At 46.6% G+C, this 27,545-nt stretch overlaps 1 protein-coding gene across 4 annotated transcripts in view; it reads left to right on the top strand.

Annotated features, from left to right (window-relative positions):
- The window catches only part of LOC116985669 (transformation/transcription domain associated protein), a 173,802-nt gene that overhangs the window by 89,793 nt on the left and 56,464 nt on the right, over positions 1-27,545 (top strand). For all 4 annotated transcript variants that reach the window (XM_033040549.1, XM_033040552.1, XM_033040550.1 and 1 more), the window contains 6 exons: positions 2,639-2,838; positions 9,189-9,310; positions 10,875-11,088; positions 17,481-17,660; positions 20,146-20,292; positions 25,351-25,470. In XM_033040549.1, coding sequence (XP_032896440.1) covers positions 2,639-2,838; positions 9,189-9,310; positions 10,875-11,088; positions 17,481-17,660; positions 20,146-20,292; positions 25,351-25,470 — 983 coding nt within the window. The remainder of the gene's footprint in view (positions 1-2,638; positions 2,839-9,188; positions 9,311-10,874; positions 11,089-17,480; positions 17,661-20,145; positions 20,293-25,350; positions 25,471-27,545) is intronic.

Raw genomic sequence — 27,545 nt, 5'->3', positions numbered from 1 at the left:
TACACGTGACAATAAACTAAACTGAACTGAAACTCTTGCCTGATGGGAGAGGGGAGAAGAGGGAATGACCGGAGTGAGACTGGTCCTTGATTATGCTCAGTCTCAAATTCCAAGTCATTCTTCTTTGTATCCTGCCTGCTCCACTGTAGTCTGGGTTGGCCACTATTGTAGCTTTTAAAGACTCCATTCAACTCTATAAAGTTCGCAGGGCTCCACGATAAGCCTGAACTTGTGTTGCAACGTGGTTCTTGGCGAAAGGCTTTGGAACCTTTTGGTTTTATAGCAGCTGCAGTTGTCTTTCACACCTGGTTACTGAGTTATATTCGGGACACAAGAAGCTGGAATCTTGAGCAAAACTCAAGGTGCCGGACTAACTCAACGGCTTAGGCAGCATCGGGATCCTTCTTCCCACCCGAAACGTTGCCTGTAACTTCCCTTCACAGATGTCTCCTGACCCGCTGAGTGACTCCAGTACGTTGTGTTTAACTGAATATTGATTGGTTAGTATATTAACACACTCTCGATACTGCCTTCACAGAGAGTTAAATTACCCGTCTAACTGCAACCTACTTCTTTTAAAAAAAGACACAAAGTGCTGGAGTAGCTCGGCAGGCGAGGCAGCACCTGTGATGGGACTGGTGGGGCGACCATTTGGGTCGGGACCCTTCTTCAGATCTCAGAGTCTGAAGGGATCCTCATTCTGGGTCCTAACCCAAAATGTTGCTTGTCTATTCCCTCCACGGAGGCTGTCTGACCCGCTGAGTTACTCCAGCACTTGCGTTTTAAGCTAGTTATATTGATTCTTTAATATGTTAATATCAATCAGAGGACAGTGGTTGGAGGGTTGGAGGGGGGGGGGGAGAAGATTTAATAGGAACCTGAGGGATAACTTTTTCCCACAATGGGTGGTGTGTATATGGAACGAGCTGCTGGAGGAGGTAGTTGAAGGTACTATCACAATGTGAAGAAACATTTAGACAGGTACGTGGATAGGACAAGTTTAGAGGGATATAGGCCAATTGCAGGCAGGTGGGACTAGTGTAGATGGGACATGTTGGCCGGTGTTGGCAAGTTGGGTAAGACTCTATTACATGAGTGTAATCATGTGTAGTCTTTCCTCTGACTGGTTAGTGATAGCTGGAAGCTTTCACTGTACCTCAGTACACGTGACAGTAAACTCAGCTAGAAACGACACAATCTCTATGCTGCTCTCATTGAACAGTCTAACTACAACTTTAGTTTGGAGCACATCCACCACTGGACTGCTGTGGACTGTGTGTTTCAAGAAGGCAGCTCAATGCCACCTTTTTGGGAGAAATTAGGGATGGACGATAAACACTGCCCTTGCTCGCAACGCCTGTGTCCCGTTGCTGTACAAAAGCAATGACCACACACTAAACATGACACCACTAGATGGTGCTCCAAGCAGAATATTGTGTTCCATTTCCAATAGTCAAAAGTGTACATGTCTTTGAGAAGACAGTCAGAATCTTTCCCCTCCCAGGGTGGAAATGTCAGGCTAGAGGGCAGAGCTTCAGGCTGAAAGCTTCAAGGAGATGTGCAGGGCAAGTATTTTTGCTGGTTTACAAAACAGGACACAGAGTGCTGGAGTAGCTCAACAGGTCAGGGCAGCACAGTGTTGCGATGGACTTGCTTGCTCACAGCGCCAGAGACTCAGGTTCTATCCTGGCTACGGGTGCTGTCTGCATGGAGTTTGCACAATTTCTCTGTGAGTGCGTGAGTTTTCTCCGGGTGCTCCGGTTTCTTCCTACATTCCAAGGATTTGTAGGTTAATTGGCTTCTGCAAATTGTCTCTGGTGTGTGAGTGATCGTTGGTCGGCGTGCTTGTTTCCATGCTGTATATCTAAACTAAACATCTCAGAAGAACATGAACAGGCGACGTTTCGGGTTTGGACCCTTCTTCAGTCTGAAGAAGGGTCCCAGCCCGAAACAACGCCTAACCATGTTCTCCTGAAATGCTGCCTGACCCTGTGAGTTAATCCAGCACTCTGTGTCTTGTTTTGTATACCAGCCAAAGCAGTTCCTTGTTTCTGCAAGTATTTTTATACAGCGGATGGTGGGAGCCTGGAACAAGGTGGTGGTGGAGGCAGATACAAATGTGGTGTTTAAGAGGCTTTTAGATCGGCACATGGATATGGAGGGATATGGAGCATGTGGAGGCCGAGGAGATTATCTTGCCATCATGTTTGGCACGGAATTTCTGACATGAAAACTTTACAGACACAGCTTGGAAACAGGCCCTTCGGCCGACTGAGTCTACGCTAAGACTTACACAGTAGGGACAATTTTACCAAAGCCAATTAACCTACAATTAACGTCTTGAGCGTGTGAGGAAACCGGAGGTCCCGGAGAAATCCCATGCGGTCACAAGGAAAACGTACAAACTCCGTACAGACAGCACCCATAGTCAGGATCGAACCCGGGTCTCTGGCACTGTAAGGCAGCAACTCTACCGCTGCGCCACCGTGCCGCTCACTGGCACCCATAAAGGTACTGTTTTGCGATCTATATGATTTTCCTGTCGTTTGGTAACACACATGAAGTAGGGCTTCCTACACCTATCGTGCTACTTTTCCTGCATGGTATTAACACGGGGAAATGTATTTCTCTCTCGCAGTCACGATTGAGTTGATCATGCTAAGCCTGGAGCTGGTGAAAACCCGCCTTGCTGTAATGAGCATGGAAATGCGGAAGAACTTCATCCAAGTCATCTTAACCTCTCTCATTGAGAAGTCACCCGATGCCAAAATTTTGAGGGCTGTGGTGAAGATAGTCGAGGAGTGGGTGAAGAACAATTCTGCCATGGCAATAAACCAGGTGAGAACAATACAGACGGGCTACATACAATTGCAGTCAAAGTCAGAGTGGCTTGGCTACAATCATTTACAGACTTTTCCAAGCCTAGTTAATGTCATGTGTACCGAGCTACAAGTGAAAACTTTATTGTTGTTGTGTGATATTCAGTCAGCAGAAAAACAAGTCACGATTACAATCAAGCTGTCCACAAATGCAGGATATAGGGAATAATGTTTAGATGAAGGCCAGTAACGTCCGATTAAAAACAGTCTAAGGGTTTCCAATGATGCGGATGGGAGGTCAGGACTGCTCTCTCGTTGGTGAGATGATGCTTCAGTTGCCTGATAATCTGGGGGAAAAACAGTCCCTGAATGTGGAGGTTTGCGTTTTCATGCTTCTGTACCTCTTGCCTGATGGGAGAGCGGAGTAGAGGGAGTGACCGGGGTAAGAACGGTCCATGATTATGCTGGTGCCCTTGTTGAGGCAGCGTGAAGTGTAGATGGATTCTAGATGAAGTCTCGACAGTTCAACTTTAATATGTACCATCAATGGAATATTGGAATTCTTACTTGCAGCAATTTAACAGGCTCCTAAACGCAATGCAGACAGATACATTTTTTTTTAAATCAATAAATTAAGAATCATAATACTAGTGCATAAACGGAAATCCTTAGTGCAACTAAAGACAGTCCATGGAATTTCATAGTTACTGAGATTGGTATTAGGTATTGGTTCAAGAGCCTGATGATTGTTGGGAAGAAGTTGTTCTTGAACAAGCTCATCAGGTTTTCAGGTTCCAATACCTTCTTCCTGATGGTAGGAGCTAAATGAGTGCGTGGCCAGGGTCTTTGATGATATTGGCTGCCATTTTGATATCCTATAGATCGCTTTGATGGTGGGGAGGTCAGTACTTGTGATGGACTGGGCAGTGACCACCACCCTCTGTATTCTTCTTCATTCCTGGGTGTTTAAGTTGACGAACCAGGCCGTGAAGTCAATATGTTCTCAACTGAAAACGTAGAATTTACTCAATCTTCTAAGAAAGTTTATTTTCTGTCATAAATTGTATTTAATCCCAATGTGCACAGGAAAAATATTTGAGTCGTACATCATGGAAACTGACCCTTTAGCCCCGCCACATGGCTTTGAGGCAATCAAAACTGTAAATTGTCCCGCGTGTGTCGTGTTTTGGGTGAGCGCTGGTCAGCGCAGGCTCGGTGAGCCGAACGGCCTATTTTCATGTGGTATCTCTAAACTAAACACATCTTTAGCCAAACATCAAGCTCCATTTACACTGCTCTTACAATGGTTAGCACGGATTCAGTGGACCGAAGGGGCTTTAAGAATTCGCTATCAACGTCTTGGAAGTAAATGAGTCAAGGAATTTTAACATAAATGCCGCCAAATGACTTTCTGCTAGAATGCGCACGATTATATATAAATTAATCTTTACACTTATTAAATATTACATGTCTATGTGTAGAAAATTAATTAAAACTGCATAATTAAATAGAAGCCTAAATTTTAAGTAATTATTTTTTATAAATGACTCGTGCACATTTTGTAATACTTAATTGGGGGAAGATGATGTTACGTTTCATAATTCACAACATCTTGATTATATTTTGTGATGTTTCTTGAAGAAGAAGACCATATTTAATTGAGTCAGGTTTCTGGTTATTGAAAGGGACACTCGTTCCATAATGCTGGTGGAAATGAGAGAACAGAACGTGTCTCCGAGCCCGCGTTGTGCTAATGTATGCGGCCCTTGCATCCGCTAATGCATTGTGACCACAATCACTGGCGGGTCCAATCATTATTAATGTTCCAGGCACTGTTTCACAATATCACTGTTGCTTCAGTTACTGCAATATTAACTACGCATGGTAATTTCCCCCAACCTAGCGATGGTAAAGCCTTCTCAACCTTGGTTTAATTCATCAGCTTATTTGCGTGTTTTCTGGAAGGTCTCGCAGTGCCTTTTGGTTGACTGACCCACATTTGACTGTTAAATTTCCACTAGTGGAAGAGTCCAGGACCGGAGGGCACAGCCTCAGAATAAAAGGACATACCTTTAAAAGGGAGATGAGGAGGAATTTATTTTGTCAGAGGGTGGTGAATCTGTGGAATTCATTGCAGACGGCTGTGGAGGCCAAGTCAATGGGCATTTTTAAGGTGGAGATTGACAGATTTTTGATCAGTAAGGGTTTTGGGGATTATGGGGAGAAGGCAGGAGAATGAGGTTGAGAGGAAAAGATAGATCAGCCATGATTGTATGCTGGAGTAGACTTGATGGGCCGATTGGCCTATATTCTGCTCCTAGAGCTTATGAATGTCAAGTCTTCAGCAATGGGCAGCACAGAGGCACTAGTTTAGTTTAGTTTAGTTTATTATTGTCACGTGTTCCAAGGTACAGTGAAAAGCTTTTGTTTGCGTGTTATCTAGTCACCGAAAAGACATTACACGAAAAGACCCTACAAGCCACCCACAATGTTCAGATAAAGGGCACACCATTGACTGCAACATATAACATTGAAAATCAGATTAAAGGTAGTTCAAAGATCTCGAATGAGGTGGATGGGAGGTCAGGACCGCTCTCTAGCTGGTGAGAGGACGGTTCAGTTTCCTGATAATGGCAGGGAGAAACTGTCCCTGAATCTTGAAGGTAGACAAAAGTGCTGGAGAAATTCAGCGGGTGCAGCAGCATCTATGCAGCAAAGGAAATAGGCAACGTTTCGGGCCGAAACCCTTCTTCAGACTGATGGAGGGTGGGGAGAAGAAAGGAAAAAGGAAGAGGAGGACCCCGAGGGCTGAGGGAGAGCTGAGAAGGGGAGGAGACAGCAAGGGCTACCGGAAATTGGAGGATTCAATGTTTATGCCGCTAGGGTGCAGACTGCCCATATTGAATTTTGAGGTGTGTTTTCACACTTGAATACAATCAAGCCATTCACACTGCACAGATAAAGGATACAAGGTACAACATTTAGTGCAGGATACAACATTGAAGTTCGATAAAGTTCGATTAACAGGAGGTCAGCGTGTACTCCAGGTGAAGGCCCACATTAGTGTTCAAGAGCCTGATAGTTGCGGGAAAAAAGCTATTATTGAAGCTGGAGGTCATGGTTTTCAGACTCCTGTACCTTCTTTCCGATGGTAGGAGTGAAATGAGAGTGTGGCCAGGCTGGTGTGGGCCTCTGATGATCCCGGTTGCCTTTTTAAGGCAGCGACTCATATAGATCCCATTGATGGCTGGGAGGTCAGAACCGGTGATGGACCGGGCAGTGTCCACCACACTCTGGAGTGCAGCACAGGCCAAGAATCATGAGCAAAACACAAAATGCTGGAGGAACTCAGCAGGTTAGGCAGCATCTGTGCAGGGAATGGACAGGTGACCCTTCTTCAGACTGAGTGCAAAGGGGGGAGAAAGCTGGAATCGAGGTGGGGCAGGGCCGAGCCTGGCGAGTGATAGGTGGATACAGGTGAGAGGGGAGAGGGGTTGATTTTGCAGATGGACGGACAAGGACCAGAGATGAGAAGACTAAAGCTGTGAGATAAGGACAAGGATAGAAGAGGTGAAATGTGAAGCCAGAGGAAGGAATGTGGGTGGATACAAGTAAAGGGGGAGGGGGGTTTGATTTGTAGACTGGTGGAATAAGTGGCAATGGCTAGAGGTGAAACGGAGACAGAAGGGTGCTTGATAAGGAGAGATGAAACAAAGCCAGAGGGAGTGATATGGGTGTAAATGGAGGGGGGGGGGGGGGCGATGAGGATGGGATAGGTGGGGTGGAAGGGGGCAGGATAGTGGGTGAAATGGTTGTACTGGAGTATAGGAGGCTGAGGGGTGATCTTATGCAGGTTTATAAAATTATGAGGGGTGTAGATAAAGTGAAGAACCACTGTTTGTTCTCCAGGGCAGGAAGGGGGAGGGAGCAACAGGAAACAAAGGGGTTTGTGGAGTATTGAAATTAGAGAATTCAGTGTTGATATTATTGGGTTGGAAGCCAACCTGCTTGCTCAAGTTGTCCAGTACCTCATCATATGATTGAATATTCAACCCGTTATACTGCATTTAGTTTAGTTTAGAGATACAGCACGGCGCCAGGCCCTTCGGCCCACCGAGTCCTTGCCAACCAGCGATCCCCACACGCTAGCACTATCCTACAGACTAGGGACAATTTACAATTATACCAAGCCTACAATCAGTCTACAAACCTGTACGTCGTTGGAGTGTGGCAGGAGACCGGAGCACCTGGAGAAAACCCACGCAGTTCACGGGGAGAATGTACAAACTCCGTACAGACAGTACCCATAGTCAGGATTGAACCCAGGTCTCTGACGCTGCAAGGCCATCAAGGCAGCAACTCTACCGCTGTGCCATGGTTGAGTAACAGTAGACTAAGTGAATTCCCACTCACTCAGTATTCCTGACCTCAGCAGAAGTGATCACCAATCTCTTCACTTAGCACATGGGAAATGGATGGAGTAGGATCATTAACATTTGCAAATTGCCGGTTACAACATATGTTGTGCATTAATATTTTAGAATGGATTCTGATCCAGTATGAATAATTAACTGGACAGAAGTAAAATGTGTGATATTAAGTCATTGTTTGCGATCCAGAAATTATCTCTTGGCATTGCGATGATGAGGTCACGAGGATTTAACTTTTCGTTAAACATAACCAATTAATTTCTGGTTTGAAAGCAATCTATGGAACTGATGCGCTACCATGCTGAGAACCATATTCTGCACTCTGGATCTTCCCCTTTTCTCTACTTATTGTAGTTGAGTTTGACTTGAAAACCAAGCTTTTCACTGGACCTTAGTACATGTGACAACAGTAAACCTAACTTTAGTTTAGAGATACAGTGCGGAAACAGTCCATTCGGTCCACCGATTCCATGCCGACCGTCGATCACCCGTTCATACTAGTTCTATGTTATTCCACTTTCCCATTCACTCCCTACATACTAGGATAGACACAAAAAGCTGGCGTTACTCAGCGGGTCATACAGCATCTCTGGAGAAAAGGAATAGATGATGTTTCGAGTCGAGACCCTCCTTCAGACCCTACATACCAGGGACAATTTACAGAGGCCAACTAACCAACAAACCCGCACGTCTTTGGGATGTAGGAGGAAACCCATTCGGTCACAGGGAGAACGTGCAAACTCCACAGAGACGGCACCTGAGGTCATGATCAAACCCGGGCCTCTGATGCTGTGAGGCAGCAACTCTACCAGCTGCACCACTGTGCCGTCGTATTTCAGAACAGGGAAACACTTTGTTTTGCGTGCTATCCAGTCAGCTCAGTTAATACTATACGTAAATACAATCATGTCAAACTCAAGTACAACAGGTAGAGCACAGGAAAAGTTACAGAGTGCAGAACATAGTTCTCAGCATTGTAGCGCATTGGTCACAGAGACAAAGTCCAATGTCCAAAATGGGGTAGAGGTGAATCGGACAGTACCCTAGCTTATGGAAGGACCATTCAGAAGCCTGATAACAGAGGGGATGAAGCTGTTCTTGAGTCTGGTGGTGTGCAGTTTCAAGCTTCTGTACCTTCTGGCTGCAGGGAGAAGAGGGAATGATTGGGATGAGACAAGTCTTTGATTATGTTGCCACTGGGCTAATGTTATTTGAGAGGGAGAGAGGAAGGAGTTGAAGGTGGGGAGTAGGAGAGAGAGAGATGCAGAAACACTGGCTGGCTGAATGATTTATCAGCCTGCCTGAAAGAAGAAGAGTCCCGAGCCAAAACCTTGCTTATCCATGCTCTCCAGAGATGCTGCCTGATCAGCTGAGTTACTCCAGCACTTTTTTCTCAACTTGCGTCTGCAGTTCCTTGCATCTCTACTTGTCACTTGCCAGGCATTGTCCTGCCTGTCCTCCGATTCAGCTTTCTTCCCCGCCCCACCTCCTCAATCAGTCTGAAGAATGGGCCCGACCCAAATCTTTACCTATCTATGTCTCCCCGAGATGATGCCTGACCCACTGAGTTGCTCCAGCACTAGTGGGAGAGTCTAGGACCAGAGGGCACAGCCTCAGAATAAATGGACATACCTTTAAAAAAGATGAGGAGGATTTTATTCCGTCAGAGGGTGGTGAATCTGTGGAATTCATTTCCACAGGCGGCTGTGGAGGCCAAGTCAATGGATATTTTTAAGGTGAAGATTGACAGATTCTTGATTGGTATGGGTGCCAGGGAGAAGGCAGGAGAATGGGGTTGAGAGGGAAATAGATCAGCTTTGATTGAAAGTAGATTTGATGGGCTCAATGGCCTAATTCTTGTGAACTTTGTGTCTTTTGATTTAGTAAACCAGCATTTGCAATTCCTCTAATCTCTGAATGATTTCTCTTTTCTCTGCAGACACCTACACTGAGGGAGAAGTCCATTTTATTGGTTAAAATGATGACCTACATTGAAAAACGCTTTGCAGATGACCTTGAGTTAAATGCTCAATTCTTGGACCTCGTTAACTTTGTCTATAGGTAATTGGTGTAATTAATCAAAATGTACAGTTCATTAGTTTGCACACTTCTGTCTTTGCACTACCCTCCCGGGAGATCCATGCAGATTTATTCCATTTGAGAAACCAATACGGTTTGTGCGGTTTTCTATACTCATTGTGTCGAACACAATGGTCCATATTTCAGAAGCAAGCAACTTATTTAATAAATCTCAAGGTTACCCAAGTGCGAGCAGACTGGATTGCGTGTTTGCTCGTCATCTTTTGAACGAGATGGGCGGCGCAGCGGTAGAGTTTCTGCCTTGCAGCGCCAGGGGCCGGGGTTCGATCCTGACTCTGGGTGCTGTCTGTGTGGAGTTTGCACATTTTCCCTGTGACTGTGTGGGTTTCCTCTGGGTCCTCCGGCTTCCTCCCACATGCAAATGATGTGCAGGTTTGTAGGCAAATTGGCTTCTGTAAGTTGTAAATTGTCCCGAGTGTGTCGGGAGTGGATGAGTGGCACACGCTGTTGCTTCAGATGAGAGCCCTCTGCTGCCAACTGGGCGGCACAGTGGCGCAGTGGCAGAGCTGCTGCCTCACAGCACCAGAGACCCGGATTCGATCCCGACCACAGGTGCTGTCTGTACGGAGTTCGTACGTTCTCCCTGTGACCGCGTGGGTTTTCTCAACGTTCTCCAGTTTCCTCCCACGTTGCAAAGATGTGCAGGGTTGTAGGTTAATTGGTTTCTGTAAAATGTAAACAAAACGTTCTCAGTGCGTAGGATAACACTGGAGTACAGGGTGATCATTAGTCGACGCAAAAATCTCAGTGGGCCGAAGGGCCTGTTTCCTCACTGTATTTCTAAAGTAAAAACTAAAAGAGATTGGCACCGAAGAAAATATAAATGTATCCCAACATCTCCTGGAGGATGCGTTTTATGTCTTTAAACATTATCAGTTGATCAACTTTGAAAGGTTCTTAAGTCCCAGGTGCTCTGGTATCAAACATGTCGGAACATAATGCTGTGATGAAAGAAAGCCAGTTTCATTTTCTGACTGTAGAGAGGTTCTACATGTCTTGTTTTTCTTTATCTTTCTAATATCTCCTCCCTCCTACACTTTGTCCCTTTAGTTATAACAGCCGTTAGACCCGTACACATCTGCCCCCTCCTCTCCTGCCCCCCCCCTCTCCTGCCCCCTCCTCTCCTGCCCCCTCCTCTCCTGCCCTCCCCTCTCCTGCCCCCCCCCCCTGTCCTGCCCCCCCCTGTCCTGCCCCCCCATGTCCTGCCCCCCCCCCCCCTGTCCTGCCCCCCCCCCCCCCCCCTCTCCTGCCCCCCCCCCTCTCCTGTCCCCCCTCTCCTGCAGTCTAAGATGGGGAAGAGGGGAAGAAACTTTTTCCTGAGTCTGGCGGGATTTGCTTTCAAGCATAAATACATTCAAGCCAAGCTCAAGTACAATAGGTAGAGCAAAGGGATGATACAGAGTGCAGAATACAGTTGTCAGCATTGTAGCGCATCAGTTCCAGAGACAAAGTTCAATCTTGGCAATGGGGTAGAGGTGAATCGGCTGATACACATTGAGTCCTCTGTACTTGTGGTCTCATGCAGGGATGAGAACCTCTTCGGCAGTGAACTGACGGCGAAGCTGGAGCCGGCGTTCTTGGCTGGATTGCGATGTTGCCAGCCACACATTCGGGCCAAGTTCTTCGAGGTCTTCGACAACTCCATGAGGCGGCGGGTGTACGACCGGCTGCTCTACATTACCTGCTCCCAGAACTGGGAGGCCATGGGCAGTCACTTCTGGATCAAGCAGTGCATCGAGGTGAGGAACGAACTGACTTTAGTTTAGTTTACTGTCATGTGTACTGAGGTACAGTGAAAAGCTTTTGTAGTCTGCTAACCAGTCGGGTCATCCATTGCTTCTCTCCAGAGATGCTGCCGAGATGAACCAGGGGTGGCCCAATAGAGTGTGGCAGCCTCGCCTGCAGCTGTTCGTTTTTCACCCTTTTTTTCATTTTTAGTTTGTTAAAATGTTTTGTTCTGGAGGCCTTTTAGTCTTTTTTATGTGGGGGACGGGGCGGTGGGGGGCGAAGGGGAAAACCGTTTTTTCCCGTCCCTACCTGGTCGAGGATACGTGTTTCCTCTGAGCCGCATCTTCGTCCCCTCCTCGCGGCCTACCATCTGGATTGGCGCGGCCTTTCCTGCCGGAGATGGGCCAGAGCTTCGAGCTGCAGCTTCAGCGGCGGCGCAGCACTGAGGTACCCGGATCGCCATGTGGAGCTCTGGGCCTGCCGACTTCAACATCTGTGGTCTGCGGAGGTTCAAGCTGCAGCGGCGCTGACTTTAAATGCGGCGGCTGCGGAGGCCTCGATAGGCCCCGGCCAAGGGGGAACATTGAGGATGTGGACTGAACTTTGCTGCCTTCCCTCACAGTGGGAAAGTTGATCCCGCTGTGGGGGGATGATTTTTATGTTTAATGTTAAATTCTATAGTGTTGTGTTTATTTTATTTGTATGCTGCAATGGCAACTCAAATTTCACTACACGGCGGGACTACTCTGCAGTCCGTCTGCGTTTTTATTATTTTATGTCTATGTTTTTATGTAGTTTTTGTTATTTTTTGTTGGGGTATGTGTGTGGGGGGGAGGGGGTAACTTTTAAATCTCTCCCTGCACGGGAGACCCGACCTTTTCTTTGTCGGGTCTCCGTTGTCGTTGGGGCTGCAACAAGGAGCGGCCTCCAACAGGAAGACCGGGGGCTGTGGTGCCGACTACTCACCTCACCGTCGCGGAGCTGGCCGAGTCCAGAGCGGGTGGAGCGGTGGTGGAGCGCTGCTGCGACCCGACCCCCGGAGGTTCGGAGGCTGCAACTGCGGGTTTGGCGGACAGTGACACCGGGAGCCCGCGGGTCCCTGGAGGGAGACCGCTTTTCGGGGCTTCCGCAACGGCGACTTCTCCCGCCCGAGTTGCGGGGTTGAAGAGCTCCTGGAGCGGGGCCTTACAGCACCGCCCCGCGCGGCTTGGAATGGCCGCGGGATTGCGAGCGCGCGCCGGGGGCTCTAACATCAAGAACCCGGTGTGCGACCTTGCATCACCCGGCGTGGCTTTAATGGCCACGGGACAATTCGCCATCGCCCGCCGGGGGCTTTGACTTTGACTCTGATATCGGGGGGGAGAGTGCAGTGGAGAGAGAAGTTTTTTTGGCCTTCCATCACAGCAATGTGATGGATGTTTATGTAAATTATGTTGTGTCTTGGGTCTATTTGTTTGTAATGTATGGCTGCAGAAACGACATTTCGTTTGGACCTCAAGGGGTCCAAATGACAATAAATTGAATTGTATTGTATTGTATGTGACAATAAATGTCTTTTGTCCTTGTCCTTTGTCCTTTGCCTGTCCCGCTGAGTTACTCCAGCTTTTTGTGTCTCTTTAGCGGAAACCTATTTAGTCGAATGTCTATTTAGTCATCACCATCACCTTGTTATTTTACCTTTCACTGCAGATTTGTTTGAGACTTTTAGTTACGCAGTCATTTTGCATTACAAAATACTGCAGAGATTTAGTTTAGTTTAGTCTAGAGATACAGTGCAGAAACAGGCCTTTGGCCTACTGAGACTACGCTGACCAATGATCACCCCGTACACTAGCACTATCTTCACACTGGGGACAATTTACAATTTCACCAAAGCCAATTAACCTACAAACCTGCACGTCTTTGGAATGTGGGAGGAAAGCGGAGTACCTGGAGAAAACCCACCCAGGTCACGGGGAGAACGTACAAACTCTGTACAGACGCCACAATCCCAAGACATACAGCTTTGTAGGTTAATTGGCTTTGGTGAAATTGTCGCTCGTGTGCAGGATAGTGCTAGTGTACGAGGGGATCACTGGTTGGTGCGGACTCCCTGGGCTAAAAGACCTGTTTCCGCACATTAGCTCCAAAGTGTGAACTGAGATTAGAACCCAGGGATACATTTAATGACCAAATGAACAACAAATACAATAAGTTGTTAAGGTGTGCAATTTTAATTTTGAGTTGAAGTCGAAATAAGCACATTGACGAAACGACTGCTTCAGGTTAAGGTTTTGTACTTTTTGAAGTAGATTTAGTTTTGTATAATCTGCCTTTAATGTTGCTGTCTGGCATTTCCAAAGCAGTATGTAGTTGAGGCACCGATTTTACCCAGTGTGAGAGACGTCTTTAACTGCTGCAGATCGCTCCAGTTTCACTGAGCCCCAAGGCCTGCTCAAAAACCACTGTCTGTGCAGAGCTTCTAATGTTCCAGAGGGTTTACAGACACAGCAGTCTCAGTACAGAATGTTCTTTTGCCCTTTGGGTATCTCTTTCTCTGCCTCGTCTATTGAATATCATAAAACTTCTTCATTCTGAAGTAGGGTCTTGACCCGAAACATCACCCATTCCTTCTCTCCAGAGATGCTGCCTGTCCCGCTGAGTTACTCCAGCTTTTTGTGTTTATCTTTAGTTTAAGCCAGCATCTGCAGCTCCTCCCTGCACATGCCGCAGTTATGCAGCAGGGAAGCAGGCCCTTTAGCCCAACTCTTTCATGCTGACCAAGATGCCTCATCTACACTAGTTCTACATGCTTGCGTTTGGCCCGTATCCCTCTAAACTTTTCCTGTCCAAATGTCTTTTAAATGTTGTGATCGTACCTGCCTCAACTTCCTCCTCTGGCAGCTCGTTCCATATACGCACCACCTGTGTGAAAAAGTTGCTCCTCGGGTTCCCATTAAATCTTTCCCTTCTCACCTTAACCTATGTTCTCCATCCTAGAATCTAATCATAGTCATACAGCGTGGAAACGGCCCTTTCGGCCCAACTTGCCCATGTTGTCCAGCATGTCCCATCTACACTAGTCCCTGCCTGTGTTTGGCACATATCCCTCCAAACCTATCCTATCCATGTACCTGCCTAAATGTTTCTTATACGTTGTGATAGTGCTTGCCTTAACTACCTCCTCCATTCTACCTTGTTCGATATACATGCCACCATTTGTGTAAAAAAATTGTTGCTCCATGGGTTCCTATTAAATCTTTCCCCCCTCACCCTAACACTATGTCCACTCGTTTTTGATTCCCCTACCTTTCTTAGTTTAGTTTAGAGATACAGTGCGGAAACAGGCCGTGCGCGGAGTCCGCGCTGACCGGTGATCCCCGTACACTAACACGATCCTACGCACTAGGGATAATTTACAAATTTACCAAAGCCAAATTAACCTAAAAAACTGTACGTCTTTGGAATGTGTGAGGAAACTGGAGCACCCGGGGAAAACCCATGCGGTCATGGGCGGAACGTACAAACTCCGCACAGACAGCAGGCATAGTCAGGATCGAACTCGGGTCTCTGGCGCTATAAGGCAGCAACTCTACCGATACGCCACCGTGCCATCTTGGGAACTCTGGGTAAAAAACTCTGCATTTACCCAATCTATTCGCCTCATGATCTTATTCAACTCTATTGCATCACCCCTTATCCTCCTGCTCTCCAAGGAATTAGGTCCTAGTCTGCCTGACCGCTCCCTGCAGCTCAGGCCCTCGAGGCCAGTAGTCACTTCAGCAGAGTTTGTTAGTTCAGTTCCCTCACACTGTTGCTTCATTAGCTTCTGTAAGTGCGCCCCTCCACATCCACATGTCTTTGTTATGTTTACAGCTTTATGGGGCTTTTTCACGGGGCGAGTTGACGCAAGATGTCACCTGAGTGAAGTGGTCGTGGTCCAGCACGAGTCTCGCACGATATAACGGGGGGTAGATAAAGAGTTCCCACGGTACTCGGCATTTCTGTTATTTGTGCGAGTGACTTGTCCGTCTCCCGAGCTTTCGCGTTAAATCTTGAATGAACATCGTGAACTACACGTGACACAAATGATGTAACTTTTTTTTTCACACACTATAAATATCCTCCCTTGGTTGAATTGGCTCATTTGGAGACATGCCTATACTAAGTAATTTCGAGTACAGGATGGTGGTTTTTTTCATTGACGCGCTGTCTGCGACTTTTTTACTTTGCAGCTGCAGGGCACAGACAGACTTATAAGAGAAGTTTAAGTTAACTGCAAACACAGCACTTTTACATCAATAGCAATGTATGTTTTTAAATCTTGGATAACATTAAATGGTTCTCCTCTTGATGAACTTATATATCGTTATATAAACTCACATGAGCACTCGGGAAACTCGGCAGCCTTCGTCTCCAGCAGGTTCCTTTTTCTCTCCCTGTTTCTATAATCCTCTCTGGATTTATCGTAGAGGATCTCGTTAAATTGGTACCATTCTACAAGTTCCCCCTCTTGTTCACTGGTGAAGTCATATGGCCTTACCTTCTGCCATCTTCCCTTTACATAAGCGTCTGTAGAAGCTATTCCTACAACGGCTACTGGGGAGGCAATCTGAAATCCACCTTGCTCACCCTCTCCCTGCTCCAAGGAGCCCACAGGCAGTGTTATCTGTGGCATCTCCTGTTGCCTCTCCACCTGTCTCTCTTGCTGCGTCTCCTCCTCATTCTCCTGCATGGCAAAAACATCTCTGACACGCTTTACCCCCTTTCTTTGAGATTTTCTGGGAGCCATCTCTGCAAGTGTTCCTGTTAAAAAGATTATCCAACAATGACAATTAGGTGGGACGTCCTCGAAGGACACATGTTCCCTTGTCGACATTGAGACCACCTTTTTTACTCACCTTCTGTCCCCTCTGTCCAGCTTCCGGGTTTACCGTTCGCAGGAGTTCCCACGCGCTATATCTCTAAAATCTGAAGTTAGGTAATGTCTAAAGGAACTGCAGACGCTGGTTAATGCTGGTTAATACGCACAGAAGGACACAAAATGTTGGTGTAACTCAGCAGGTAAGTCAGATCTGGGAAGAAAAACATAAAAAGCTGGAGTAAGTCAGCGGGTCAGGCAGCATCTCTGGAGAAAAAGAATAGGTGGCGATTCGAATCGGAACCCTTCTTCAGACAGCCTAATCGGAATTGAGTCTGAAGATGTGTCTCGTCCCGAAACATCAGCTATTTTTCTCCAGAGATGCTGCTTGACTCGCTGAGTTACTCCAGCTTTTTGTGTCTGTCTCGGTTTAAACCAGCATGTGCAGTTCACTCCTTACACGGGTCTCTGTACAACATTGATTGGTAGCGTTCCGGACCCTGCTTCGGAAAGGCATCGATCGCTAGTCGGCGAGGACTCCGACCTGTATCTCTCAAAGAAGTACATGTGAAAAATTTCTCACGGACCATAAAAATGCGTAACCTTTCAGTAAAGTCCCTTTTAAAGTCCCTTTTAAAGATTATAGTTATTTTCTTGAATCTCATTAACATAACTCATGAATAAGTTGATGTCCATATGCGGATGCAAATCTTTATTTTTATTTATTTTTTAAATTCAATCCCACAGAAGACAATTTTTACTCCGCTTCTGTCCCCTCTGTCCAGCTTCCGGGTTCACCGTTCGCAGGAGTTCCCACGGTAACCGCAAGAGTTATTACGGATATCGCACTGGCCACTATGTTCATACAATGTTGCAATGCTCAACCACAAGTGTACAAGTCACTCTTGGAGAAATTCAAACTTTCTTGAATTTTCTCCCGAGTGACCAAGATACACGATTACCTGCCGTTAGCGCTACGGTGGTCCACGGTGGTCCACGAATGCCGTACTGTTATCGCACGAGGTTCCCACGATGTTAAACTCTGGTTAACTCTTGCGTCAAGTCGCCCCGTGAAAAGGCCGCTTGAAAGTATGTGGGCGGCACAGTGGCCTAGCGGGAGAGTTGCAGCCTTACGACAGCTGAGATCCGGATTTGATTCTGACAACGGGTGCTGTCTGTACGGAGTTTGCGCGTTCTCCCCGTGACCGCGTGGGTTTTCTCTGGGTGCTCCGATTTCCTCCCGCACTCCAAAGACGTGTAGGTTTGTAGGTTAATTGGCTTCATTATAAATTGTGAATTGCCCTTAGTGTGTAGGTTAGTGCTAGTATACGGGGTGATCGCTGGTCGGTGCGAACTTGGTGGGCCGAAGGGCCTGTTTCCACGCTGTATCTCTAAACATAAAACTAGTGTATGGGTGATTGCTGGTCGGCGCCGAAGGGCCTGTTTCCGCCTGTATCTCCAACGTCTGAAAGTAACGTTACGTGTGGGGGAACGGCTAATGATGATGTGTTGCGCTGACGTGCCCCGTCTGTTGATTATTGTGTTCCTACCCCAACCCTGCAGCTGCTGCTCGCGGTGTGTGAGAAAAACACAACCATTGGCACCAATTGCCAAGGTGCCATGCTGCCATCTATCACCAACGTCATTAACCTAGCCGACAGCCATGACCGCGCAGCCTTTGCCATGGTAACGCACGTGAAACAGGAGCCCAGGGAGAGGGAGAACAGCGAGAGCAAAGAGGAGGTAATTTGTCTCTGAATTTGACGCCTTTCCCTCCGATTCTGGTTCAACAATTAACGTTGAAGTTAACACCTTGTTCCTTCTCGGAAATCCCTGCTGATGTGTGTCCATTCTGTGCCAGTGCAAGGTGATCAGTCAGCATTATAGATTTAATTTATAACAGCACTTTAGCACAACTGAGTAACGTGTTAGATTTTTTTCAAAGGATGGTTAAGGGCGGCACGGTGGCGCAGCGGTAAAATAACTGCCTTGCAGCGGCAGAGACTCGGCTTCAACCCTGACTACTGCCGCTGTCTGTATGGAGTTTGTACGTTCTCCCTGCGACCACGTGGGTTTTCTGCGGTTGTTCCAGTTTCCTCCCATGCTCCAGGTGTACAGATTTGTAGGTTCATTATAAATTATCCGTAGTATGTAGGATCATACGAGTGTACGGGGTGATTGCTGGTCGGCGTGGACTCGGTGGGCAGAAGTGCCCGTTTCCGAGCTGCATCTCTAAAGTCTAAGCTCTAGTCTGTCCCCTGTGATGGCGACGGAGAGATCGAGAAAGGAAGGAGAGAAAAAAACTAGTCAATCGATAGTCTGTCCCTTGTGACAGAGGAAAGGGGATGTTATAGTGTGAGAAAAATCTGATTTGCCTTCAGGCGCACCACAGTTCTTGTAATAAGGTCTTCCGTTGTGAATTGGGACCTTCAGACCCACGTGACCACCCAGCCCTGGGCTAAATTTCTGTTAAAAAGCCAACATCATTTTATGATTATGAAATTGAACCTCGTACGGTTGGCCTACTACACATCACTGCAGCAGAGAGAGAGAGAGAGAGAGAGAGAGAGCGCTGTGAAACGTGAGCGCTCTCGAAGGTGAACACTGTCTCTTCCTTTTTAAATGAGATAAATGAGACTGATTAATGAAATACAACATGATTTTGTTTTAAGAGAACCAGTTTATTAAATAACCCATCAACAGTCCACCACGCCTTAGGACACCACACACAAAACATGAAATGCATCCCCGCATTCAGTTGGACAGATATTGTGGCATAGAGTTATATATATCTTAATTAAACAGTGCATATTAATTGAGTGTTTGAATAGTTACTTTTTCTCTTTCCTAACTGGAGTGGGCTTTGTGAAAAAATCTATCTTTTCTTTTTGTTGCTTAATGTTGGAAACTCCGTGTATGATATTAACTCCCAGGCTCTATTCCTTGGAGCGCAGGAGGATGAGGGGGTGATCTTATGGAGGTGTACAAAGTCATGAGGGGAATAGATGGGGCAAACGCACAGAGTTTCTTGCCCAGAGTTAGGGGAATCGAGAACCAGAGAACATGGGTTTAAGGTGAGGGGGGGAATGTTTAATATGAACCTGAGGGGTAACCTTTACACAGGTGGGTGTATGGAACGAGCTGCCGGAGGAAGTAGTTGAGGCAGGTGCTATTACAACATTTAAGAAACATCTGTGGAATTCTCTGCCTCAGAAAGCAGTGGAGGCCAATTCTCTGGATGGTTTCAAGAGAGAGTTAGATAAAGCTCTTCAAGATAGTGGAGTCAGGGGATATGGTGAGAAGGCAGGAACGGGATACTGATTGTGGATGATCAGCCATGATGGCAGTGCTGGCTCGAAGGGCCGAATGGCCTACTCCTGCACCTATTGTCTATTGACAGCTACATGGATAGGACAGGTTTAGAGGGATATGGGCCAAATGCTGGCAAGTGGGACTAGTGGAGATGGGACATGTTGGTCAGCATGGGCAAGTTGGGCCGAAGGGCCTGTTTCCACACTGTATGACTATGACTCCAAATGTTGTGACTATCAACTATCTTTTTGTTTAGACAATCAACTGACATTCTTTCCGTCTCCCCTTTCTCGATCTCTCTGATCTTGACCTCATCGGGTGGGTCTTCCCCGCCAATCGGCAAGTCGAATTTCCCCCCCGCGACCGGGGCTCTGGAACTCCGACCGGACTGCAGCCGGCAGATACCTTCCCATAGCTCGGCATCCGAGGACGACTTGCGGGCCGGTAGCTCGGCCCCCCCCAAAGGCCGTGACCTCTGCTGGTCTGGGAAAATGGATCATCCAGAAAGGCTCTGGAGCCAAGGGGCATGGACCTGTCGTGAGATCCATTTTTTTAAAGCAAAGAATATACTCAATAAGACATTGCTTGGGTTCTAGACAGATGAAGGTGTGAATGGTGAAGTGAGGGAACCAATTCAGTTGTTCAGTAGTACTTTATTGTCACAAGGTACAGTGAATTGGTGATGCACAAAGCCTAAAACATAGATGGATTCCCTCCTCCAATTTGTTGCTAAATGTTTTTTTCATAGATCCAAGACCGTCGGGTAGATTGTTTCCGATATGAAATGGTATTATTGCTCAGCGGTTCTCACAGATATCCCGATCCTGGTGAAACGTCACCCGTGACAATCAGCGTTGGTGTTTTGTCTCCAGTGGGAATGTGAATTTTAACCTATTCTTCAATGGTTCTCATCTAGGATGTGGAAATCGATATTGAGTTGGCACCTGGGGATCAGAGCAGCACGCCAAAAACCAAGGAGCAGTCCGAGAAAGATGCAGGGAACCAGCTGCACATGCTGACAAATAGGCATGATAAATTCCTCGACTCGCTCAGGGAAGTAAAGGTGAGCACAGTGTGGCAAGAGTGTCTCATTGTCCTAAGTACCAACAACGGAACAATGACATTCTTATTTGCAGCAACATAACAGGCCTGTAAACACAATACACAGACCATACGACATATGAGCAAAGGTAGGCCATTCGGCCCATTGAGTTTGCTCCACCATTCAGTTTGAGTTTAGTATATTGTCACGTGTATCGAGGTACAGTGAAAAGCTTTTTTGCATGCTAACCTGTCAGCGGAAAGACAATACAGGTGCTCCCCAATTTACGATGCTTCGACTTGCGATATTTCGACTTTACGATCGGCAAACACTCGGCAACGGCAGCGAGCCGCACGTCACGTCCGGTCACGTTATCGCAATATTTTGCAATGCGTTTTCGACTTGCGATATTTTCGGTTTACGATGGGTTTATCGGAACGTAACCTCATCGTAGGTCGAAGAGCAGCTGTACATGATTACAATCGAGCCATTTACAGTATATAGTCACAGGATATGGGAATAACATTCAGTGCCAGGTAAAGCCAGTAAAGTCCGATCAAAGATAGTCCGAGGGTCTCCAATGAGGTAGATGGCAGTTCAGGACTGCTCTCTAGTTGTGGTAGGATAGCCAATCATGGCTGATCTATTTTTCTCTCAACCCCATTTTCCTGCATTCTTCCAAAAACCTTTGATGCCCTTACTAAGAACCTATCAATCTGCACTTTAAAAATACCCAATAACTTGGCCTCCACTGCTGTCTGTGACAATGGATTTCACAGAGTAACCACCCTCAAGCTAAAAAAATCCCTCCTCATCTCCTTTCTAAAGATGTGTCCCTGTATTCTGAGGCTATACCCTCTGATTCGAGACTCCCATTACTGGAAACATCCTTTCCTCGTCCATTCTGTGTAGACCTTTCATGATATCATTATAGATAATGTGTAATAAATAAAATTCAATAAATTAATAACCTCAATACTAGAGCAAATAATCCCAAAGTCCTTATAATAACAAAGACAGTCCATTGTTGTAGATGTAATGAACTGCATATGCTGCTTACAAAAGTGCTGGAGTAACTCAGGGGGTCAAACAGATTCTCTGGGAATGTGGATGGGCAACGTTTCGGATTGGGACTCTTCTTCAGACTGATGTCTTTCTTTGTAAACCAGCATCTGTAGAATACCTTGTAAATTCTGATGTAGATCAGTGGTTCTGCACTCTCACCACTAGTCCCGTGCCTCAACCAGCACATTAACATCAAGCCTGAAGAAGGGTCCCGTCCTGAAACGTCACCTATTCCTTTTCTCTGGAGATGCTGTCTGACCCATTGAGTTACTCCAGCTTTTTATGCCTATCTACAGTTTAAACCAATTTCTGCAGTTCCTTCCTGCACATTAACCACAACCCCCCCTGTATCACTGATATTCACTGTGTGCAGTGTACCGATGGCGTGCAGTTTGATTTACAGTGTAGTTGTTTTAAAGCAATGTTCATGCGAAGAAACAGGGGTAACTAATTCCAACATGGGGTGAATTATTTATTTTTTCACCAATCTGAATCAGGAGACAACGTTTTATGAAGTTCCCAACTCTTTGCCTTTCACGTAGAAGCAAAGAACTGTGGATGCTGGTTGATTCCAAAGACAGACACAAAGTGTCGGAGTAACTCAGCGGGTCAGGCAGTATCTCTGGAGAAAAAGGAATGGGTGATGTTGATTAGTAAGGGTGTCAGGGGTTATGGAGAGAAGGCACGAGAGTGGTGCTGAGAGGCAAAAAGATAGGTCAGCCATGATTGAATGGCGGAGTAGACTTGATGGGCCGAACGTCCTAACTCTGCTCCAAGTCAAGTCAAGTCAAGAGAATTTATTGTCATGTGTCCCAGATAGGACAATGAAACTCTTGCTTGCTGCAGCACAACAGAATATAGTAAGCATAAATACAGAACAGTTCTGTGTGCCTATATAGCAAAGACCACATATATGCACTTAAATAAACAGATAAAGTGCAATAGGCTGTTATAGATTTGTTACAGAGTTTGTTTGATGGTGAGTTTAATAGCCTGATGGCTGTGGGGAAGTAGCTATTCATGAACCTGGATGTACCAGATTTCAGGCTCCTGTGTGGCCAGGATGGTGTGGGTCTTTGATGATGCTGGCCGAGAACTTATAAATTAAAGTTCCAGGTCATTTTTCTCCAGAGATGCTGCCTGATGCACTGAGTTACTCCAGCACTTTGTGTCTATCCTTACCTTTTATGCTTTGACACGGTTTTGATTTGAAGCCAGGGTTATTGAAAGGGCATTAGAATCAGTTAGAATAGCAACTTTTAAAAGGAAATTGGATAGGTAATGGAAAATGAAGGTGTGCAGAGAAATAATGGAGAGGCCGGACTAATTTGATAGCTTTTTGTCGAGAGCTGGCACAGATTTGAAGTTTATGACAACAGGCTCCATTTACCAACCCACTGTTGTGTGCAGAGTGAAAAGGTAACGTGTGATGTGTGCATGTGTAGTGATATTTGAGAGGTACACTTAATTAAATTGGCACAGATGGCCTGCTTATGCAAATAAAAGCTATTAATGGCTATGAATGATGTGTTAATGGCTTCTGTTGAAGCAGTCTCACTTAGTTACATGGTCCTTATTGTGTCATTTTACCCAACCCAAGGTTGATGAGTTAATCACGAGTTTCGAGATTATTTTGCCTGCATGGTTTCACCGCACTTGGTGCAATTGCGAGACATTGTTGTTGCAAGAGGACCAATTTTGAAGAAGCCAAAAGCAGCAAACTCAGCGCTTTGTTGATGGTTGCCGTTCACCTTCGTTTAGTTTAGAGATAGGGCACGGAACCAGGCCCTTCGGCCCAACCCCATCTGTGAGTTGCCCCATCTAGTGGTCTACGCCGACCATCGCTCACACCAGTTCAATGTTATCCCACTTTCTCATCCACTCCCTGCACACGAGGGGCAATTTACAGAGGGCCAATTAACCCACAAACCCGCATGTTTTTGGGATGTGGGAGGAAACCCACGCAGTCACAGGGAGAACGTGCAAACTCCACACACGGACAACACTCGTAGTCAGGATCGAACCCAGGTCTCTGGCGCCGTGAGGCATTGTTGTAACGTCTATCACTTTGATAATAAAAATCCACCTTATCCGAGACATAGCATCATATGTTGTTTGTAACAAAGGATGGCCATTCTGCCCGTCGTGCCCATGCTAGCTCTGCGCAGAAGCCCATCCTTTCCCTGTAGCCCTGCAAATTATTCCCCCTCAGGTGCCTATTCAGATCTAAATTTAAAAAGCAGAAACAACATATTTTTCAGCTGTAGATATGATGAGTGAGCATTGTTGATGCTTGTATCACCAATCGCTGATTGTGGCGTGTTACAGCAGAGTTGAAATGCTGCAAGACACGCGGGGATACAATTCAGCGCGCGAGGTCGCGTGTATTGTTGATAAAGTTGGCGATATTTTAATTTATTAACTGTTTGTTTGCAAACTGCCAATATAGGCCCTCTCTGTTCGTATTACTACCCTGTATTTTTGTTTGTTTTGAATAAAAGCATTTTGTATTATTAAAAACAAAGGGATACAATACAATACGATACGATAGGACGTCATTTATCCCAGGAGGTGAAATTGATCTGCCCACAGTCATAAAACACAAGATACATGAAACATGAAGTTAAAGTGACGAGTGGAAAGGATTTGGGATGTGCAAAGATTGGGGCGGGGGGGGGGGGGGGGGGGAAGGGGAGTCAGTCTACCCCATGACTGAAGGGGGAGGGGTCAATCTAACCCATGACTGAAGGGGTAGGAGCTGTACAGTTTGCTAGCCACAGGGAAGAAGGATATCCTGTGGCGTTCTGTACTGCATTCCCCATCTTGTCAGAATTTCACTATATTTATTAGTCATGGCTGCAGAATTAAACCATTCGGTCCACCCAGTCTACTCCGCCATCCAATCATGGATGATTGACCTTTTCCTCTCAAACCCATTCTCCTGCCTTCTCCCCATAACCTTTGACACCCTGACGAATAAAGAACCTGTCAATCTCCACTTTACAAATACTCAATGACTTGGCCTCCACAGGCTATCCGTGGCAATGAATTCCACAGGTTCACCGAAGATAAACAACTAAATGCTGGAGTAACCCAGCAGGTCAGGCAGCATCTCTGGAGAAAAAGAATAGGTGACATTTCGGGTCGAAACCCTTCTTCAGACTCAATTCAGACCTGAGACGTCACCTGTTCTTTTTCCCCAGAAATGCTGCCTGACTCGCTGAGTTAATCCAGCAATTTGTGTCTATCCTTGGTATAAACCAGCATCTGCAGTTTCTTCCTCCACAGATTCACCACCCTTTGGCTGAAGAAATTCCTCCCCATCTCCTTTCAAAAGGTACGTCCTTTTATTCCGAGGCTGTGCCCTCTGGTCCTAGACTCTCCCACCGCTGGAAACTTCCTCTCCACATCCACCCTCGCCACATTCCTCTCCTATCCAGGCCTTTCAATTCCTTAACCAGACTGCAAATAGTTTTAAATATCTGCCTTTGATTTCAGGGATTAAAGGCCGGGTGCAGTTTTCCAATTACATGTCCACCACCGATTTTCCAGCACCCCTGGTTCCAGAACCAGCAGAGGTCACGGCCTTCGGGGAGCCGAGATACTGGCCCGCAAGGTTGGCTGGGGGAACGGATTTGTCGGTTCCGGCTGGGCTGGGGTTCCAGAGCCCCGGCTGCCGTGGGGAAATTTGACTCGCTGATCGGCCGTGGAAGTCCCAAAGAGGTCGGGATCGGCCGCCTCATTCAGCCTAGACGGCGCATTTTCGGGGGAGCTTCCGGGGGTGGGTATTTTGAAGGGGGGAGCCAGACCATCAGTTGCCGGAAAATTGGTGGTGGACCCGTGTTAGAGACTAGATCTGCTCCAAAGGCCTGGCACGGAAGATCGGTGGTGGTGGGCCTGTTTTTATTTGCATGGCTGATTATTACGGAAAATAGAGCTTTTAATTAAGAAAGGAGAGGGAGGAATCATGTTTTTATAATTCTGAGCATCCTCTTCTTGTTTCACCTTTGATAGACTGGAGCCCTGCTGAGTGCCTATGTACAGCTGTGTCATATTAGCACAGCTTTAGCAGAGAAGACCTGGATTCAACTCTTTCCCAGACTCTGGAAGATTCTATCTGACAGGCAACAGCACGTGAGTCTTCAGTCATCAAACCTCACTCCCCACAATTGTGTTATGGCATTGATGTGAATATGATTGTTTTATATGTAAGGGAGACCTGTTGTGTTGTGACTGTAAACTCAAGGAAACATTTGAACAAAGGGTAGAAGTAAGGAACAGCAGGTGCTAGTTTACAAAACAAAAGGCACAAAGTGCTGGAGTAACTCAGCGGGTCAAGCAGCATATTTGGAGAGCATGGATAGGTGACACTTCGGGTCAGGGCCTTTCTAAAGAAGTCTGACCCGACTCGAAACGTCACCTATCCATGTTCTCCAGAGTTGCTGCCTGACCCACAGTGGCACAGTGGTAGCGTAGCTTCCTTACAGCGCCAGAGACTAGGGTTTGATCCTGACCTCGGGTGCTGTCTGTAGAGAGTTTGTGCTGTCTGTATGGAGTCCCTGTGACCATGTGGGTTTTCCCTAGCTGCTCCGGTTTTCTCCCACATTTCAAAGATGTCCAAAACTGTCCCTGGTGTGTACTAGTCGGGGTGACTTCCTGCGAGGGATTTGTCCAAATCAAAGTGGGGGCTGGACCATCAGTTGTCGGAAAATCATTGGTGGCCCAGTCCCTAGTGTGCGCTAGTGTGCGGGGTGATCGCTGATCAGAACGGACTTGGTGGGCCGAAGGGCCTGTTTCCACGCAGGGAGGTTCTACTGCAGTTGTACAGGGTCTTGGTGAGACCACACCTGGAGTATTGCGTACAGTTTTGGTCTCCAAATCTGAGGAAATACATTCTTGCCATAGAGGGAGTACAGAGAAGGTTCACCAGACTGATTCCTGGGATGTCAGGACTTTCATATGAAGAAAGACTGGATAGACTCGGCTTGTACTCGCTAGAATTTAGGAGATTGAGGGGGGATCTTACAGAAACTTACAAATTTCTTAAGGGGTTGGACAGGCTAGATGCAGGAAGATTGTTCCCGATGTTGGGGAAGTCCAGGACAAAGGGTCACAGTTTAAGGATAAAGGGGAAATCCTTTGGGACCGAGATGAGAAAAGCATTTTTCACACAGAGAGTGGTGAATCTCTGGAACTCTCTGCCACAGAAGGTAGTTGAGGCCAGTTCATTGGCTATATTTAAGAGGGAGTTAGATGTGGCCCTTGTGGCTAAAGGGATCAGGGGGTATGGAGAGAAGGCAGGTACAGGATACTGAGTTGGATGATCAGCCATGATCATATTGAATGGCGGTGCAGGCTCGAAGGGCCGAATGGCCTACTCCTGCACTTATTTTCTATGAATCTATGAATGACTCTATGACTTTGCGTGGCAGATTTATTTTTGCACAGAGAGTGGTGGGTGCCTGGAATGCATTGCCATGGACGATGGTGGAGGCAGATACGATAGTGGCGTTTAAGAGGCTTTTAGATAGGTACATGGCAGGGAATTTCTTAGGTAGTTTTGAATATCTGCCTTTGTGTTAAGGAATTAAAGCCCATGTACAGTTGTCTATTATAGGTCCGCCACTGATTTTCCGGCACACAGTTGCTGGAAAATCTTTGGTGGACCTGTACCTTGAAGGGCCAAACGGCCTCCTCCTGCACCTATTTTCTATGTTAATACTGAAATACAATCAAGTCAAAACACTTTCCAGCTTTCCTTAACTCCAAGGTCGCAACAAGTTGGATAGGAAGGGTTTAGAGGGAAGTGGGCCAAATGCGGGCAGGTGGGACGAGTGTAGACGGGGGAACCTTGGTTGGCACGGGTAAGCTGGGCTGAAGGGCCTGTTGTAGAGAAGCATTGTCACAAGAAGGGCTTCTCTCAGCCTCCTTGGGCCCGGATCACAATAGCCACGGCTTCAAGGGCAACTTGCTTCAGCAGCTCGTCCCAGTAGTGGAAAGATTTTGCATTTGTCCTTCGATATCAAGTTGTTCCCAAATACAACATCAGAGAGTACGTGGAAGAAAAAGCTGAACAATGGCAATCGGTTCCACAGAGAGATGTCTCTCAAGATCAATGTTGTGGGGTTTTGTCACTGATGCTGCTAACTTGGCCGCTCTGGGGACAAGTTGAAACGCCTTCTAAGTGAACAGATTTTGTGCAAGTGTTT

Source organism: Amblyraja radiata, chromosome 22, assembly GCF_010909765.2.
Source record: "Amblyraja radiata isolate CabotCenter1 chromosome 22, sAmbRad1.1.pri, whole genome shotgun sequence".
NCBI lineage: Eukaryota > Metazoa > Chordata > Chondrichthyes > Rajiformes > Rajidae > Amblyraja > Amblyraja radiata.
The sequence above is the reverse complement of the archived record's forward strand: the minus strand, read 5'-3'. Positions and strand labels throughout refer to the sequence as shown.